Raw genomic sequence first — 15,764 nt, 5'->3', positions numbered from 1 at the left:
TGCAGGACAGTGTGTTAATGAAAATACAAAAACAGTAGTCAGAAACAGTCTTTGCTAAACTCCTTTTTCAAAATATTTCTTTTTACATTAAAACATCTTCCCTTCTCTACTTTTATTATACACGCTGTACTCCCCTCTGTTCCAATATCAAGGCGGTCAATCAAAGTTGTATTGGGCAGCTTCCAGTGCAACATTTGTTGCAGATGCTTCGTAAAATCAGCCAGACAATCGCTTCAGACTCGTCTTTCCGTGCTAGCAGGTCGCTCCCTCTCGCCAGAGCCACTCCCGCTGTCCCGTGACCATCGGATCAGATAGCGGCTGGCCAGCTGCAGGTTCCACTGGTACCTGGAGAGGATCCTCAGACAGTCCTCTTTGGAGCAGAGGCTCAGCGAGTACAGCTGATCGAGCTAAAGACACACAAAACAATAAATCAAATCAGTGTTAAATTACCTTTTAATGTGTGTTTAATTAACACACAACATGCAGTGAGTTTGAGTATTTTTGGTCCCGTGTGTACTGTTGACAATGCAGTCTGGCTGTAAAGCTGTATTTCTGTTTTTTTGTATAGTATTTTTGTCCGTATATTGGGTATGATTACTACTGATGAGTACTCGATGAGTAAAATAAGGCTTAAAACTCCTGTTTGCCGCTGCATTTTTATCAATTTAAATCTCAGACTATTTATTTATATATTTCTCTTTCTATTTGGTTCTTATATATTTATCCATGTATTCTAATGTGTCTCTTTTATATACTGAACAAAAATTTAAACGCAACACTTTTGGTTTTGCTCCCATTGTTCACAGGTTTAAGTTGATTATCTAAGATTTTACTCAATGGATATGTTTGTCTCAAAGTTTGTGCACAAATAGGTAATAATCTGTGGTAGTGAGCACTTTTTCAAGATAACCTGTCCCCCTGACAGGTGTGGCATATCAAGATGCTGATTTAACTGCATCATTAGTGCACACTTGTGCCTTAGGGTTGTCGAAACACAAGGCAGCTCTGAAATGTGCAGTTTGATCACACAACACGTGGCAAGTTTTAAAAGAGAGTGCTGTTGACATGCCGACTGCACGAATGTCCATCAGAGCTGTTGGGTGTTCATTTCACTACTATCAGTCGTCTCCAAGGCATTTCCATGAATTTGGCAGTAAATCTGACTGGCCTCACAACCGCAGACCACATGTAACCACACCAGCTCAGGACCTCAACATCCAGCGTCTTCACCTGCAAGATCCTCTGAGAGCAGCCACCCGGACGGCTGATGCAACAAATGGTTTGCGCAGCTAAAGAATATCTGCACAAAGGTAAGCTCATTTCCGTGCTCATCATCCTCACCAGGTTCTCAACCTGACAGAAGTTTGATGAGTCAAAAACAAGGGAAACATACTGATGACAACTAATGTAATGACGCTGTTTAATCAGCATCTTGATGTGCCACATTTGTCAGGGGGATGGATTATCTTGGGAAAAGAGACATGCTTGCAAACATGGATTTTTTAAAAAATGCGACTAAAATTTGATTGAGTGCATCAAAAAGTCTTAGATCTTCAGGTGAAACCAACGAAAAACGGGAGCAAAAATAAACGTGTTGGGTTTAAAATTTTGTTTAGTGTACGTTACTTTGTTTATTACTTATTTCTCATCCGTAACTGCTTATTCTTTTCAGTGTTTCTCAGCAGATACTGGGTGAGTGTCAGGGTACACACTCACCACCAAGCTATCACAGGGCGGACACACAGAATCAGAAAACCATTCATGCCAAATTTTGCAACATATACAGGCAGATAAGGTGTTTTTCCCCATTTATGTTGACAGTCATTTGATGGTCTGACCTTGAGTTGTTGCTCAGCTCGCACTGGGTTCCAGTCACTACGCTGAAGTGCAGTGTGAACCTCGTCAATCGTCACTCCATGAACTGCCTCCATCACCTGAGGAGAAGCTTTTACTCTAAGTAATCGAACAACTTTTCATGCAGAAAAAGTAAAAGAATTATAAAATAACTGTACCTGTGCGATGAGACTGTCTCTCATGTTGTGCACTTGAGGTGACTTATCCCGGACTCGATCCCTCTCTCGATCCCTTTCTCTGTTGTCCGTGTAGTCCTCCAGCTGTGGGGTCGAGCGTGCCATGTGGGTCATTTTAGCCAAGTTGGATCCTCCAGCGCCCTGCGGAGGTGGGTGATGGGCTTGAGGTTGAGGCAGTGGAAAAGGCGCTAGAGGGGGCCCGACATGGATAGGATGTGGAGGCCAGGGACTACCCGGCATCGGGTGGATTGTGGGCCTCCTCTGGGGTTTCATGTTCAAGCGTTTCGGGTTGGGGGGTGGCGGCCGTGGTGGCGGGGCGATACTGGCCTCGCTGAACCGGCGAGGGTCTTGCATCACCATACTGCCAGCTGTTATCACAGGCGGCATGAGTCTGCCTTGCTGATCCACTCTGCACACTGCCCCAACCGTGTGAGCCCGGGGCCGGTGTCCGCTCAAAACTGACTCCAGGCTCCGAGACATACCTGAAGACACAGGGAGAGGACTTTTAATGCACAAATAAATATTACAGTAGTCTCAAAGTGAAATGAATGAGGAGGAAATGGTCAAGATAATAGTACTGAACAGTTGCAGTAAGTGTGTGGGAGTCTTGAGAAGCCACTAGAGGGCATACAGGTGAGAATGAATGGATAGATAAGTTCAATAACTTCCTGTATGGATTAAGATGCAACAGTTTTCAAACACATAAATGGATAATAAGATTTATCAGCTGTATGTAAACCCTTCTAAGGCTTCAACATTTTCAGGATCTGCAATGTGCATGACCTTAGGCCTGATACATTCAGAGCATGAGAGTAATGTATTAAAAGTTTGAACGATAGCAGGTAAAGAGTGGCAGCCGTTATTCTACAAGCTATACAGCTTATGATGGGAGCTGAGGAATTTTTGAATAAAACTACTATCACAATTTTTGACCACCCTGAATGCAGCCTTCACATCAGGAAAAGATCAAATTAAAAATACGTACAGAAAAATACAGCATTCAAAATCTCAGATGATATCTAGTTATATTATTATGTTAACACATCTACATCATGCATCTGCTTGTATTTTCACCCTTTACCTGTCATTTTCTGCAGATTGGAGCCGTCCTTCGCCTTGGCAGGGTGCGGTCTATAGTCTCCCCTGCAGCACAGGTCAGAACAGTACACACATTAGTCTGACAGCCTCAGCTCACACACTGTGTTGTCTGACAGCAGGTCAAAGTTCAGCGCTGCACGGCTGTTGTTTGCATTCCGCGATAAAACTCAGTGACTCAGGGACATGAGCTGGAAGTTTATATGGTTTTCTATGTGATATGGGCAAAATAATACTAAAAAAGGAAAACGTAATTTGGAAAATCACAACTTTTTTTCTTTGTTTAGTTGAACTCTTTTACATCAGTAAATGAAGCGAAAGAGACACCCACCCTATAACACTATAATCTTGTTAAAAACAGAGATGAACTTTGTAACTTTGGGCCTGTTTCACTTGTTTTAGGTGTATTTTTAGCTGCAGGTAACTCGAGTTACTTTCCGTTTACGTCAATAAAAAAAAAAAAAAAGCAAAGAAGAAGCAGATAGACCAAACAGCCTCGGTAAGACAGAGAGGGATGAATGAGGGGTGTCACTGACTCGTCAATGCTGTTAGGTGCTCCCCAGCAGCGCTCAGGTTTGATGTCTCCGTGCCCGGTGTGCTGCAGGCTGCCCTTCAGCGGGGGCGAGATGTAAACTGTACTGGGAGCCGGGTTGGGCCCGGAGTTGTTGGAAGTGTTCGGAGCAGAAGGGAGTGTCGGCATGACGAGGCCCGCGGGAAACCAGCCGACTGTCAGTGTCCTCTGGTTCTGGCCCCTCCACTCACTCAGCTCCAGTCTGCAGAGAGAAATCAGTTCATTCAGAAACCGGAGATTGGTTTCTTTAAAGTGTGATTACCAGGATGTAACTTTTTGCTGTAAAGCAGCATAAAGGTGAATACTAAAAGACAGCATGTTTATAGAACAAGTAGAGACAAGTTATAAGTAATTTGATTAACCACCAAAAGATACAGGTATACTCAAGTATAATGAGTATGCACAACTGGGTGCACAATTGGCCATAGTGATGACATTGCAGCATGTTCTTGTTGTCTCCATGAGTCGCTTTGACAGAAAAACTAAATACCAAAGTTTACCATTAACTAATGGTATGTGATGTATTCTTACACTGATTTATTATGTACATTTTACATTTCCTAAAGATAGCACTTAATATTTTGTGACTTTCATTTCATTTTGGCGTTTCAGTGCATGACTTTAGTTATTTTAATTGCTCATAGATGCTCATTCACAATGAGAATGTACAGTATGTATTGTAATGTTAATTTTTATGCATTTAAGTGTATTTTTTGTTGCTTTAGGCTTTCTGCATGTCTGAATGAACAAAGTAATTAACAGTGACATAACGAACATCATCTTGACTGTGGATCTATTACGTAAAGAAAACACTGAGTCATAGCTGCCGGACTGGTTCAAACAAACAGACAAAGCAAAATGCGTTCAAGGATTTCATGAGATCGCAGCAGGAATGCACTTTGGAGGCCGGTTTAAATCCCTGTTTCATCTTGACAAAGACCCATTGTGTTTGCCAGAGTTTTCCCTTTACTCTTTTAGTCCCACCCTCCTTTCTCTCACCCACCCGTGGTCAACCATAGTCACAAGGTCATTGGCTGCAAGTGCAAGTTTCCTGGGTTCAGCAAAGTCTCTTGTGGCTTGTCCCTCCATTGGTTTAGCCTGCATGAGAGACAAAAAGAGGAGAAACATTACAAAGATTTATTGAAATCTTATCTTATATCTGTAGCATTTTAAGTGACAATTTCATCTGATGAGCCTAAATAAACAGTCCCTCTCTGTTTTCATGATTCAAAACTCCACATAAGTTGCAGACCTCAGCCACCAGTGTGCAGAGCTGGGAGAAGCTGGGTCTGTCAGCAGGATTGCACGCCCAGCACTTCCTCATCACGGCGTACAATTCCTGGGGGCAATCCGGCGGTTTCTCCAGGCGCTCGCCCTCCCGCTCCACACGAAACAAAATCTAGATTAAAGAGAGTAAATATCAGAGACACTAAAACTCTGAGTCACAGAGCATATCATAAAAGCAAAACGCGGCAGGGCGGGGACACACATTCCAAACATGAGGACAAAAAACGCTGACTGGCACAGATACAACAGTGAAGCGTGTACCTGTCTGCCTGAAAGACCGAACCATGGCTCCTCGCAGTAGGTAAACATCTCCCACAGGGTAACGCCAAACATCCACACGTCTGAGGAGTGGGAGAATGAGCCGACACGAAGACTCTCTGGAGCACACCTGGAGGACAAACAGGACGATGGACAACTTGAAAAAAAGTCATTCACACACTCACACATGTTGATGTGTGTTTGTATGTGTGTATGCGTGTGCCTGTGGTACCTGCTGTCATGTCCTACGCTGGCCAAATGTATGCTCTGACTTAAATTAATCAATTATTGGTCAATTATATCTTTTGAATGAAAAGTTATGTTAACAGTTATTTTTTAGAATATAAACTTACATATATGTACCAGTTATTATTATTATTATATCATTATTATTATCTTTCTTTATTTTTAAATTATATATTTGTTTTGTATTTTTATTTTTGACTGGTACCTCTAGTGTTACTATGTCATATAATTTCTAAAAATGCAAATAAAACAAACAAACCAAAAAAAAAAAAAAAAACAAGGAAAGGAAATGAGACACTAGTGATAATTTTAAATATTATTTTACCCTCCGCCCAATTTTTGCGTCAGCCCTCACCATGCAAACGGGATCCTTCTGTGTGCTGACATCACATAGTGGTCCTCCTCATGGCTCAGGCCTCTCATCAGGCCAAAGTCCCCGATCTTCACCATCTCCCTGGATGCGAGCAAGACGTTTCTCGCAGCCAGGTCCCTGTGGATGAACCTCCTGGTCTCCAGGTAGTCCATACCAGACGTGATCTGGGTAGCAAAGAGCCACAGGCGGAGCAGAGGGTACTCAAACTGACGTCCGCGCAGAGTGTCGTATAACGAGCCCAAGGCAGCAAGCTCTGTCACCTGGAGGAAGAAAAAACTGTTTATTTAAGCTCCTAAACACATCTTAGTTTGAGTAGATCCATTTATTATGTCCATCAGAGGAAACATCTTACCATCTTGAGGGGCTGTGTGAGCACCACACCGTAAAGTCGGATGATGTTGGGGTGGTCCAGTGACTGCATGGTGGTCACCTCTTGGAGGAAGTCCTTCAGTGTGTCCGTCTGCTTCGACATGCTGCTCCTCAGTGACTTTACTGCTACAGGCAACTGAGAGGAGGGAAAAAAGAGACAGAGGCTCAGTCCTGATCCTGCTTCTCATCCCCCAGCATCTGTTTTTTCGCACTGAGGTTGTGCCATATTAAAGCGGAAAGAAATAACCCATCATTGGCTATTGTCTAACGACGATAAAGCCTCTGAAGGAAAGAGCCAATATGTTGACTGATCCAGTGAAGCCAGAGGATAAAATAAAATTAAATAAAATTAAATAAAATTAAATAAAATTAAATTAAACCAATGCATTCTGCCCCTCCACATGGATTGTTACATGCTATTTAAACGTAATTGGTCAACACTACTACACTGCACCTGACCCTTCTTGCATACAAATAGTCATTTGATCTGTTGTTAATATAAACACATCCATTAGCAGCTTTAAATTCAGTCTTGCATCTTTATGAACACTTATGAACACTATGGATTCTGCACATAGATATACTAACACTTTTTAACATTGTTTTTTAATGGTGGCTTTAAAATCACAAAGTGTAACATAAAGTAAAATATACACAGCTCACGTTATCCCTGGATAAATGTTTTTGATTTGTACTTATATATACATGCAGTAATTAAAAATAGAATTCAGTATCAGTACAAGCTGATTGTTTTGGGGATATTATACGGTTTAAAATGTATCCGTGCAACATCAATCAGACAAAAATGCACAAAAATACACTAAACAGTCTAGAAAACGGTTCCTCACCACTTTCCCAGTGGATGTGTGCCATTCTCCTTTCTTCACCACCCCGAAGGACCCGGAGCCCAGCTTCTCTCCCAGAACCAGCTCACTGTCCTGGATCAGACATGGAAGAGCGCGGCTAACACCATCCTGAGCTTGAGCCACGGCGCCCCCGCTCAGCTGCTCCCCTCCATCCGGACCTCGACCGCCTGACACCTGCGCGCATCAATAAATTAAGCAAATACAATTACTGACTGCTGTGCCTGATTACATGTAGTTCTCAAACTAAAGATAAGAACACCTTGACGATGTCAACATGTGTCAGACCTTTGGCATCCATGGTCGTCCTCGTGAATTTGTCTTGTAGCGTTTCAGAGCTTCCCATAATCTTCTTTGTGCTGAAAAAGGAAAGAAAAACATTATTAAATCCAGCATGACAGCTGTCTGATTTCAGCCTTTTATTTTCTGACATTTACAGACTAAATAAATAATATTTGTAAAAAAAAAAAAAACCTTGTCATTTGCATGTGCCAATATGATTAAAATGGAGCCGCAACAATTCATCAAATGATGTGAAAATGTTTTTTTTCATAAACAATCATCACACTAACACACCTCCCATTTTTTAGAGTGTTAAATCCAAACTGTCTGTCTTCAGCACGACATTTATTCGATGATTTATACACCTAAACAGAGTAAATTAATCTAATTTCATAGACAATAGTACCGTCTGTGTGTATGTTTTTACATTGAGCGTCAGCTGACGATGGCCATCAGATGTGTCTTAACACTTTAGATAAATAAGTGGACCTTGTGATCAGACTACTTTTTGGACTATTTATCCATCAATACTGTAAATCCAAGGGTTGATTGGGGACTTTTGAGGACTAATAGAAGACAAAGCATTTGTCCGGGCGGCAGTTTAAACCAGTCTTTGTCTTGTGATGAACCAAACATCAGCCTCCTTGTCTGAGAAGACAGATATGTATTGATTTATACTCGGGCTGGATGATCAAAGGAGGCGATCAGGCTCACCAGGTTTGCTGATTCCTATCTGCTCCAGGTCCGACTCCTTGACGTAGTTGAAGTGCTCGCTGCGGGTGATGTTGAGGCCATCTCTGACGCGCAGGTAGAACTTCTCCAACTGGACCTCGGCCAGGAGTTGGTACAGCCACTGAGTGTCCTGGTCCATCAGCATCACCCGGCCCACCCGCCTTCAGGGTCAAAGGTCAGACATCAGTTAAATACTTTTTGTGCATCTTTCATGTACTTGTCCTTTCACATCAAAATCCCTTATACTGAATCTCCTCAAATCTTCCATCTTTGGACATGAAAATATCATTGTAAGAGCAGAAATGCAGCTCAGTCATGTTTTCTAGTTCGAAGACACGATTATGAACTAGCTCCATTCCACCTTTAAAGAGATGAGTCTTGCTCATCTCATTAAAGAGCCTCTTTAACGGTAACTTTGCTCCCACTCCGGCTTTGTTAGGTTACCACGAGGACCTAACAAAAAGCTCTTGGTGTTGGATGCCGATGGGGGATTGCCCTGCCTTTGTGCCAACATTTCAAGTTGTTTGTTGGTGTCCTATGAGAGGAAATCTCATACTGGCAACTAATTTTCTCTCTGATGATCATACAGTACACAACATCTTTCAGCTTTTTATACTCCAAAAAACATAATTTGCAGGTGGTTCTCTATCTTAAATAGAGTAAAAACAGATAAGAGAACAGAAATGTCAGTTAAAACACAGAGGTAAAGCCAAAAAAATACATAAAAGATCGTCTTATCCTCAGAAGCGAGAACATTAGGTCTAGTATCAGTGCTGTTTACTGGTTTGTGACTCATCTTGAACCTCGGTGGCAACGATCCTGCGGGGAATTAAAAACTGAGAGGTGGAAACATTAGCTTGACAGTTGTTTGGGGGCACCGGTCAGACAGGATCCTGTTCACACAGTGTTTATGTAACAGTTGAAGTCGTGCTGTGTGTTGACAGCAGCTTTTGAAAGGCTGATTAGGGCATCAGTTTCACTTTATAATCCCTTTTTCTAATTTGCATTTCTTTAACACCTTTAAAGGAACACTTCAACCATCCCAACTGACTATTTGTGTATCAATTACTCACCTTGTATTGCGGTAAATTTGTAACGAAAACATTGTTTTTCTCGCATGCCTCCGACTCAAAAACTGAGAAAATTCTTGAATTAAAGTCATAGGGGTCCACATTTTACAGTGGTAAAACTATATCAATACATCAGTTTACAAACTTTTTTGTAACTCGCAGTATAATCCAAGTGTCATTTATCCAGTTGTTTGCCCAGTATTTCTCAAATACAGTACTTTCCGACAGGGTGCTGAGCGTTCTTCAGAACCAGACTCCATTCACAAAAATGGTAATTTTACTTCACAGAACACGATAGCTGCTGTTCCACCTCTGCCTCAATCTGTAGTTTGTATGTGTTATTGTGTGACTTTGGTGAATAAGAGTTAAACAACAAAGTCACACAATAAAACAAACAAACCACCTATTGAGGCAATGGTAGACCAGCAGCTCTTGTGTTGATTGAGGTAAAATTGTGTTTTTTGTCTATGGAGTCTGGTTTCAAAGAAAACACAAATAAAGGCTTATTTTTCCTTGAAAAGGGCTGAGCCTACAACTGAATAAATGAATCTTGGATTGTGCTGCACGTGTCTTGTGAGAGTTTGTAAACGGTTATTTTTTAATATAGTTTTGCAGTTGTTAAACATGGAATCCTATTACTTCAATTCGTGAAGACATTTCTCAGTTTTTGGATTCTTCAATCTACTGAAGAAGAAGAATGAAGAAAAAAACAAAGTTTGCAAAGTAACACAGGGTGAGTAATTGATACACAAATGTTCATTTTAGGGTGTATTCATTAAATGTTAGCAATTAAGCAATTGCAGGGTCCCGAGTCATAGGTGAAATAACAAATATCATTACATTTGCATAACTTCATTACTAAAACAAAATGAAGAGTTAAAACACAGTAAATTCTTCTTTTGTTGGCCTCCTCTGTTAGTGAAACTGTAGAGTCAGTTGTGCAGCCATAAATCCCCATGCTTATCAGCCCAGCAGGTATGAGTCAAGGAGGGCCTTCAACATTCCCTTGTCAGCTACCCTGGGAAAAAATTAACATTTGCACTAAACAACAAGCAGAGCTGCTTTGTCTTCAGCAATCAGTCGGCTCATTCTCACGGCCAGCTGATGCTTAAAAAACCAACAAGTGCTAGAGAGTACTAGCCTGGGCTTGCATTCATTTCCAAAGACAACTCCCAATTAATTTGCACCCAACTTGAGTGAGCATGTGGTAAATTCTCTGCAGGTCGCATATTTGAATAGAAAAAGATGCAGACTGGTGAAGAACGAGAGCTCTGTGATCATTCTCTTTATGTACAGAGTGATCAATCTTTAACTCGGCCAGCTACTGAAAATGAAACCTCTCAGCCTAATGTGTGACCAAATGTCCAACTATTTACTTAATAGCTCGATGTGGCTGAACAGTCACATGTTAAACTGGCTTGATTATTATCAGACAAGGAATTACCCGCAGCTTCACATGGCCATATTTATCTACTGCTGCTGCTGCTGGAGAGCATTTGTTTACACTGATGCATGTTTTCTCTGGCTGAGCCCAAAAGAAATCAAGATCAAACCACACGCTTGACACCTTCAGGCATGACAGAGCTTCAGAGACGTTGCATAACTTAAGACATTAATATTATGTTAGATTTAACTTGTGTTGTGCTCTGTTAGCGTAGACGTGAAGGGTGTGCCTCTCAAGTTTTTCAAGTGCAGACAAAATGAGCTCATTATAGAAAAACAGAAGTGGAAGAAGTGCAGACAGCTACAGCTTAAGGCAAGTTAGATTTAAGACATTTAAAGATTTTTTTTATTGCCATTTGGAATGAAATTTAAGACCAATCTTATAACAAACAAAAACTGAAGGAAGATTTTGTCCAAATATTTCTGGTAACATAAGACATGACAATGTTTTTTCCTCTGAGAACGTTCGATTATCTACACACACATAAACAATCCTTTTAAAGAGTGGACCACATGGAAGACAATGAATAAATAAGTAAATAAATAAATAAATAATCTAAAAGTTTTGTGTTTTTCAGTCCACATGTGAGATCCCACTGCCTGAATTCCATCATTGTGTTTTGAAGAACAGGAATTTGGTAAATTATTAAACAAAAAAAATAAATGGTCACAAATTATTTCCAGATTTTACAATACAACACCAGAAAAGTACGATTTATAAAATCCTACTTGTCCTGTCCCCCAAAATTTAAAAGACTTTTGAACAATTGATCTAAGACATTGTAATAACAGTTAAGGCCTTGTTTTAAGATTAATTAATTGAAAGCCTTTTTAGACTTTTTAAGGATCAGAAGGAAACCTGTGAGATCTTATACTGAACACTACAATGCAAAATGCTAAATATAATAATATCTAAAATATTTTCTAGGTAAAATTGTTAAAGTATTATCAGTATGTATAAACAATACAAGTAGCCCTACTCTTTTGGCTGTTGCATTATTATCTTTGATGGATTACTGTGTAAGCAGCATTTTCATGGTGCAGCAGGTGATTTATGACGGTAGTTTAATTCATAATAATGCATCATATTTTATTAACTGATCAAGTTTTGTATATAAAACCTGCAAAGTAACTAATAACTGCAGTTGTTAAACACATGTAGGTAGTAAAAAATACAATATCTGTCTCTGAAAGTAGAATATAGTAGCACAACAGTAAAAGTAAATCCCCCTTGAATTGTAATTAAATACAGTTGGCTACATGCAAATGTACTCCACTTGAAAGTACACACTATATAGTCAAATTTGGGATATATGCCATCAATAATGATTCTAAAAACCACTTTTACACCCAATTTAATAACTGTTTTTGTGAGTTTTTTAAAAGTAGGCCTACATTTGCTTATTTTCCAACTAAGAACTTTATGAAACCTGTTATGTTTATAAAACTTTCAAACATTATTATGTCCCCAGACAGTAGCGTCCTTACAAATCCGATCTCAGACAGATTTAAGTGATAAAACGTGTGACACTTACCGTTATTTAAAATCACTAAGTTTTCCGGAGGTTGACAGCTTCTTCTCAGTCACACACACCGCGAGACAAGTGATCCATGTTGGCGTTAAAACCTCCAGCGACTTCAACGGAGGACTTCCCCACAAATCACAACTCCTCTCTGAATCCTAAACCAGCTCCAAATACCTGACCACCTGACAGATCCAGGTATGTTTTCTGAAATATGATATCTATGCTTTTATGTTACATGTTTCTGTGAAGCATTAGCAGCGCATTTGGGATCTACCTGTGTGTCTGCGGCTGTTTCCTGCACCTCTTTCCAGTTTCTCCGCACTGGCCACACCTCTTCCTGACTCTCTCACCTGAGCTTTCAACTCGCCACAATTCTCCAGACGACAAGAAATTACCTGCACAGGTAACACTGTGATATAATTATGACATAAATCATCAGCACTAACAGGAAACTAATGCATTTAAAGAGAAAGTTTGTATTTGGTTCAATTTGATAAAGTCATAGAATTAAGGGCGACAAGAAACTAGCTGCACAGGTAACACTGTGACATAATTAAGACATAAATCATCAGCACTAACAGGAAACTAATGCATTTAAAGAGAAAGTTTGTATTTGGTTCAATTTGATAAAGTCATAGAATTAAGGGAGTAGATATATATATATATATATATAATTATTATATAATATTATAATTGTAGTTTAAAATCCATTTTTAGGGTACATATTATCTGTAAAAAAACATGAATCTGTAAAATGTAGGCCAATATGTTTTTTTCTGTAAAAAAATCTACTTTCCAAAAACCCTTATTTTAACACTATCATGTTATAATTTTAACTGTATTTTTTGTATATTTTTTGTAATGTAGTTTTCTTGTATTTAAACTACAGTAATGTGCAAATTCTACAAAGAAAATTCATTATTTTTAGTCATTAGTTTTGTTTGGTTCAGTGCTTCACAAAAATATTAGCATAAAAAAACTGAAGACTCTCTTTTTTTCCCTCACAGTTCAATGATGTCATTATTTTACAAACACTTTGTTGTTAATTTTACGGACATTTTTTTTTTTACGGAGTAGGTTACTTATTCTTTAAACTAGCCTATCGGATACACACCACACCTAGCTAAAACTGTTTTCGGTGGACGTAGCAAGGTAGGCTCAATTTCTGTTTTTATGTCTTTGCTCAAGACTGTTTGACTGTCAATTTAACTTTTAAAGCTATTTTTTTTTCATTAACAGTGAAAACATCTTATTTGCATCATGTCTACCTTGCTACATCAGTTTTTTTCTTGCCAAAAGTAGACATTTGGTGAGTCATGCCATATTTAGCCAGCTAGCTAAAACTAAATTCTAGTTTATAGCAACAAATGTAAGCTAGGCTACCGAGCTAAAACTAGCGCATTGGCTACACTTATCTTAAACTGTTATAGGTGTAGTTAATAGGCTATTACCTATTGTTTTAATTTGACTAAATACAACAAACCTAATGTCTTTGCTTGAAACTGTTTCAGTATTAACTTCAAATTTAAAGCATTTTTCACTAATTAGAGCAGAAACACCTTATACACTTGGCTACAACAGTTTTAGCTAACTGTAGCTAACGAGCTAAAAGTAGCTTATTGGTTAGCCCTCACCTGAGTAATCCTACCTAGCTAAAACTAGCTAATACACCAAATGTAAGCCAGGCTACGTAGCAATATATTTTATGGTTTATATATATTAAAACCATTAATATTTTTTCCAGTGAGAGTAGAATAATCTTTACTTCACTTGTTTCCCTCACACATTTATATAGTAAGCTTAAATAAGCTTATTGGGTTCAACTAGTGAAATCTGTTTTAGGTGTAGCAGTACCTAAAAAAGTGGTCTAGTTTCCATTTTAATTTCACTAAAAAATAACAACCTTGCAATAAATGAGAGAAGAATTAGCTTACTTCACTTTATGTTTACCTCACATATGTACATGTATATATATTGTTGATAAATATTTGTGTATTTTTATTCCTTATCTTCATTTTTTTCCCCTAACTGCTGTAACATTCGACTTCACTGGCCAAAAATTTAAACAAAAAAGGCATATTATAGCTGCCATAAAGGTAGGATTTATTACTGCCCTACACTGTGTCAGTTGTTGCTGTGAGTTGCCAAGGCCTTAAAATAAAATGGCAATTAGCAAGAAGTTATCCTACAGGCTAATTTGTTATTATGTTTTATGTTATTTGCTTTAATCAACCAGAGATCACCAACATCATTTTAACTGCTACTGTGACAAACTAAAATTTCCAGTTAGTCATGGCTGAATTTGAATTTTTCCCGTAAATAACATGATTAATTCCCCTTTATTGGCTAATTAATTCTAGTGTTTGGACTCAACAGAAACCTGCCGAGAGCAATGAGTAAAATGGTTTTCTGTCCCAGTCTCTCTCTCCTCCATACCTGCTGTTGCTGAACAAGTTTGACAGGATTTTTTTAGCCTCCCACGTGTTTGTTAATTTGAATGTAAAGCAGGCAGCAATGTGAAGGGCCTGCCTGCACTTTGCACTTCCTGGTACAGTATCTCCCCCTCAGTCACTCCTCCCTGCTTGCTTTCCTGAATTACTCAACAGACACAATAGTTTTCAGTGGAGCAAAGAAACATGAGCTGTCATATGCTTGTAACTAAACAAGATTAAAAGACTGTTTTTGACCTATTGCAGGAGGACATGAGTTTTTTTACATGTCTTTTAATCATGCTATAGCCAAGAGCTTTACAAACAATACAAATAATGACAAGGTGACTTATTAAAACTTCTCAACTCATGTAAATCACCCTTAACCCACCAGACAGGTACTTAGACAACAACTTGTCATTTCCAGGATTTGATGAGCAGTTGTGTCTACAGGGCAAACGAGGAGTGTGTGGGACGGATGTTGTGTTTACACTCCTTCTGCTGTGTTAAAATCTCTGCGGCTGAAGTTTCTCAGTGTCAGGTTACAGTGTGGGAAGCTCTCTCTGTCTTGTGCTGCTGGGAAAATGCAGTATAAATTGTTTAAATCAAGCACAGAGAAATATGATATCAGCTTTCTTTATATATATATTTATATGAGAGAGATGCAGTATAACCAGTGCTGTCAAAGGGAATGGGTTATCGCAGTCTTACCAGTCAGAAATCCTAACCGGGTGAAACCAGTGACAAAGAAATGAGATACGTGACATATTACAGAAGAACAAAGACTGAACAGTTATTTAGAAAGCTGATTCATCTGTTTGCACTATTTTACCAAAAGGTCAAGAGTCGATTGTCAGACAACTTGAAAGGAGAGAAGTAATGCTTATACTGAGACTGTTGTATATTTCTAGAAAAGGAGCACCTAAACCTTCACTGATTTGTCTGTAAGGTAGTCATTAAAACAATATCAAACTTAAAAATATGTGATAAAAAAACTCACTAAAACTATTAATTTATGCAAATCTTACAAGTAAAGTAATTGCATTATTACTATTTCTGCAGAGATGATTTGTATTTACTTATCCCAATATTTTGATTTTCTAAATTTTGGTTATTACTTGCCACTTTATAGTAAAACATAATGCATTAATGTACTAATTATTGAAGCACCTTTTGACTCATGTCATTTC

General features: G+C 38.9%; 1 protein-coding gene across 1 annotated transcript; it reads right to left on the bottom strand.

The window, feature by feature from the left end:
- Positions 1-35: 35 nt before the first annotated feature.
- Positions 36-12,435, bottom strand: tnk1 (tyrosine kinase, non-receptor, 1). Its single transcript, XM_042512626.1, has 14 exons — positions 12,155-12,435; positions 8,089-8,267; positions 7,381-7,451; positions 7,078-7,269; positions 6,213-6,365; positions 5,843-6,120; positions 5,245-5,371; positions 4,949-5,095; positions 4,700-4,794; positions 3,662-3,898; positions 3,112-3,173; positions 2,013-2,512; positions 1,839-1,934; positions 36-407 (listed from the first exon to the last, which is right to left on the bottom strand). The coding sequence occupies exons 2-14, from the start codon at positions 8,249-8,251 to the stop codon at positions 234-236; spliced, it is 2,295 nt and encodes a 764-aa protein (XP_042368560.1). The 5' UTR covers positions 8,252-8,267; positions 12,155-12,435; the 3' UTR covers positions 36-233.
- Positions 12,436-15,764: the final 3,329 nt, after the last annotated feature.

The sequence above is a fragment of the Plectropomus leopardus genome, chromosome 23 (assembly GCF_008729295.1).
Source record: "Plectropomus leopardus isolate mb chromosome 23, YSFRI_Pleo_2.0, whole genome shotgun sequence".
Classification (NCBI taxonomy): domain Eukaryota; kingdom Metazoa; phylum Chordata; class Actinopteri; order Perciformes; family Serranidae; genus Plectropomus; species Plectropomus leopardus.
This window is presented reverse-complemented; position numbering and strand designations above follow the sequence as displayed.

Coding starts and splice junctions, on each gene's coding strand:
- tnk1 (XM_042512626.1), bottom strand. CDS start 8,251: ATGCTGATGGACCAGGACACTCAGTGGCTGTACCAACTCCTGGCCGAG. Junction 2,513..3,111: donor CAATCTGCAGAAAATGACAG/GTAAAGGGTGAA, acceptor CTGTGTCTTCAG/GTATGTCTCGGAGCCTGGAG. Junction 1,935..2,012: donor GAGACAGTCTCATCGCACAG/GTACAGTTATTT, acceptor GCTTCTCCTCAG/GTGATGGAGGCAGTTCATGG.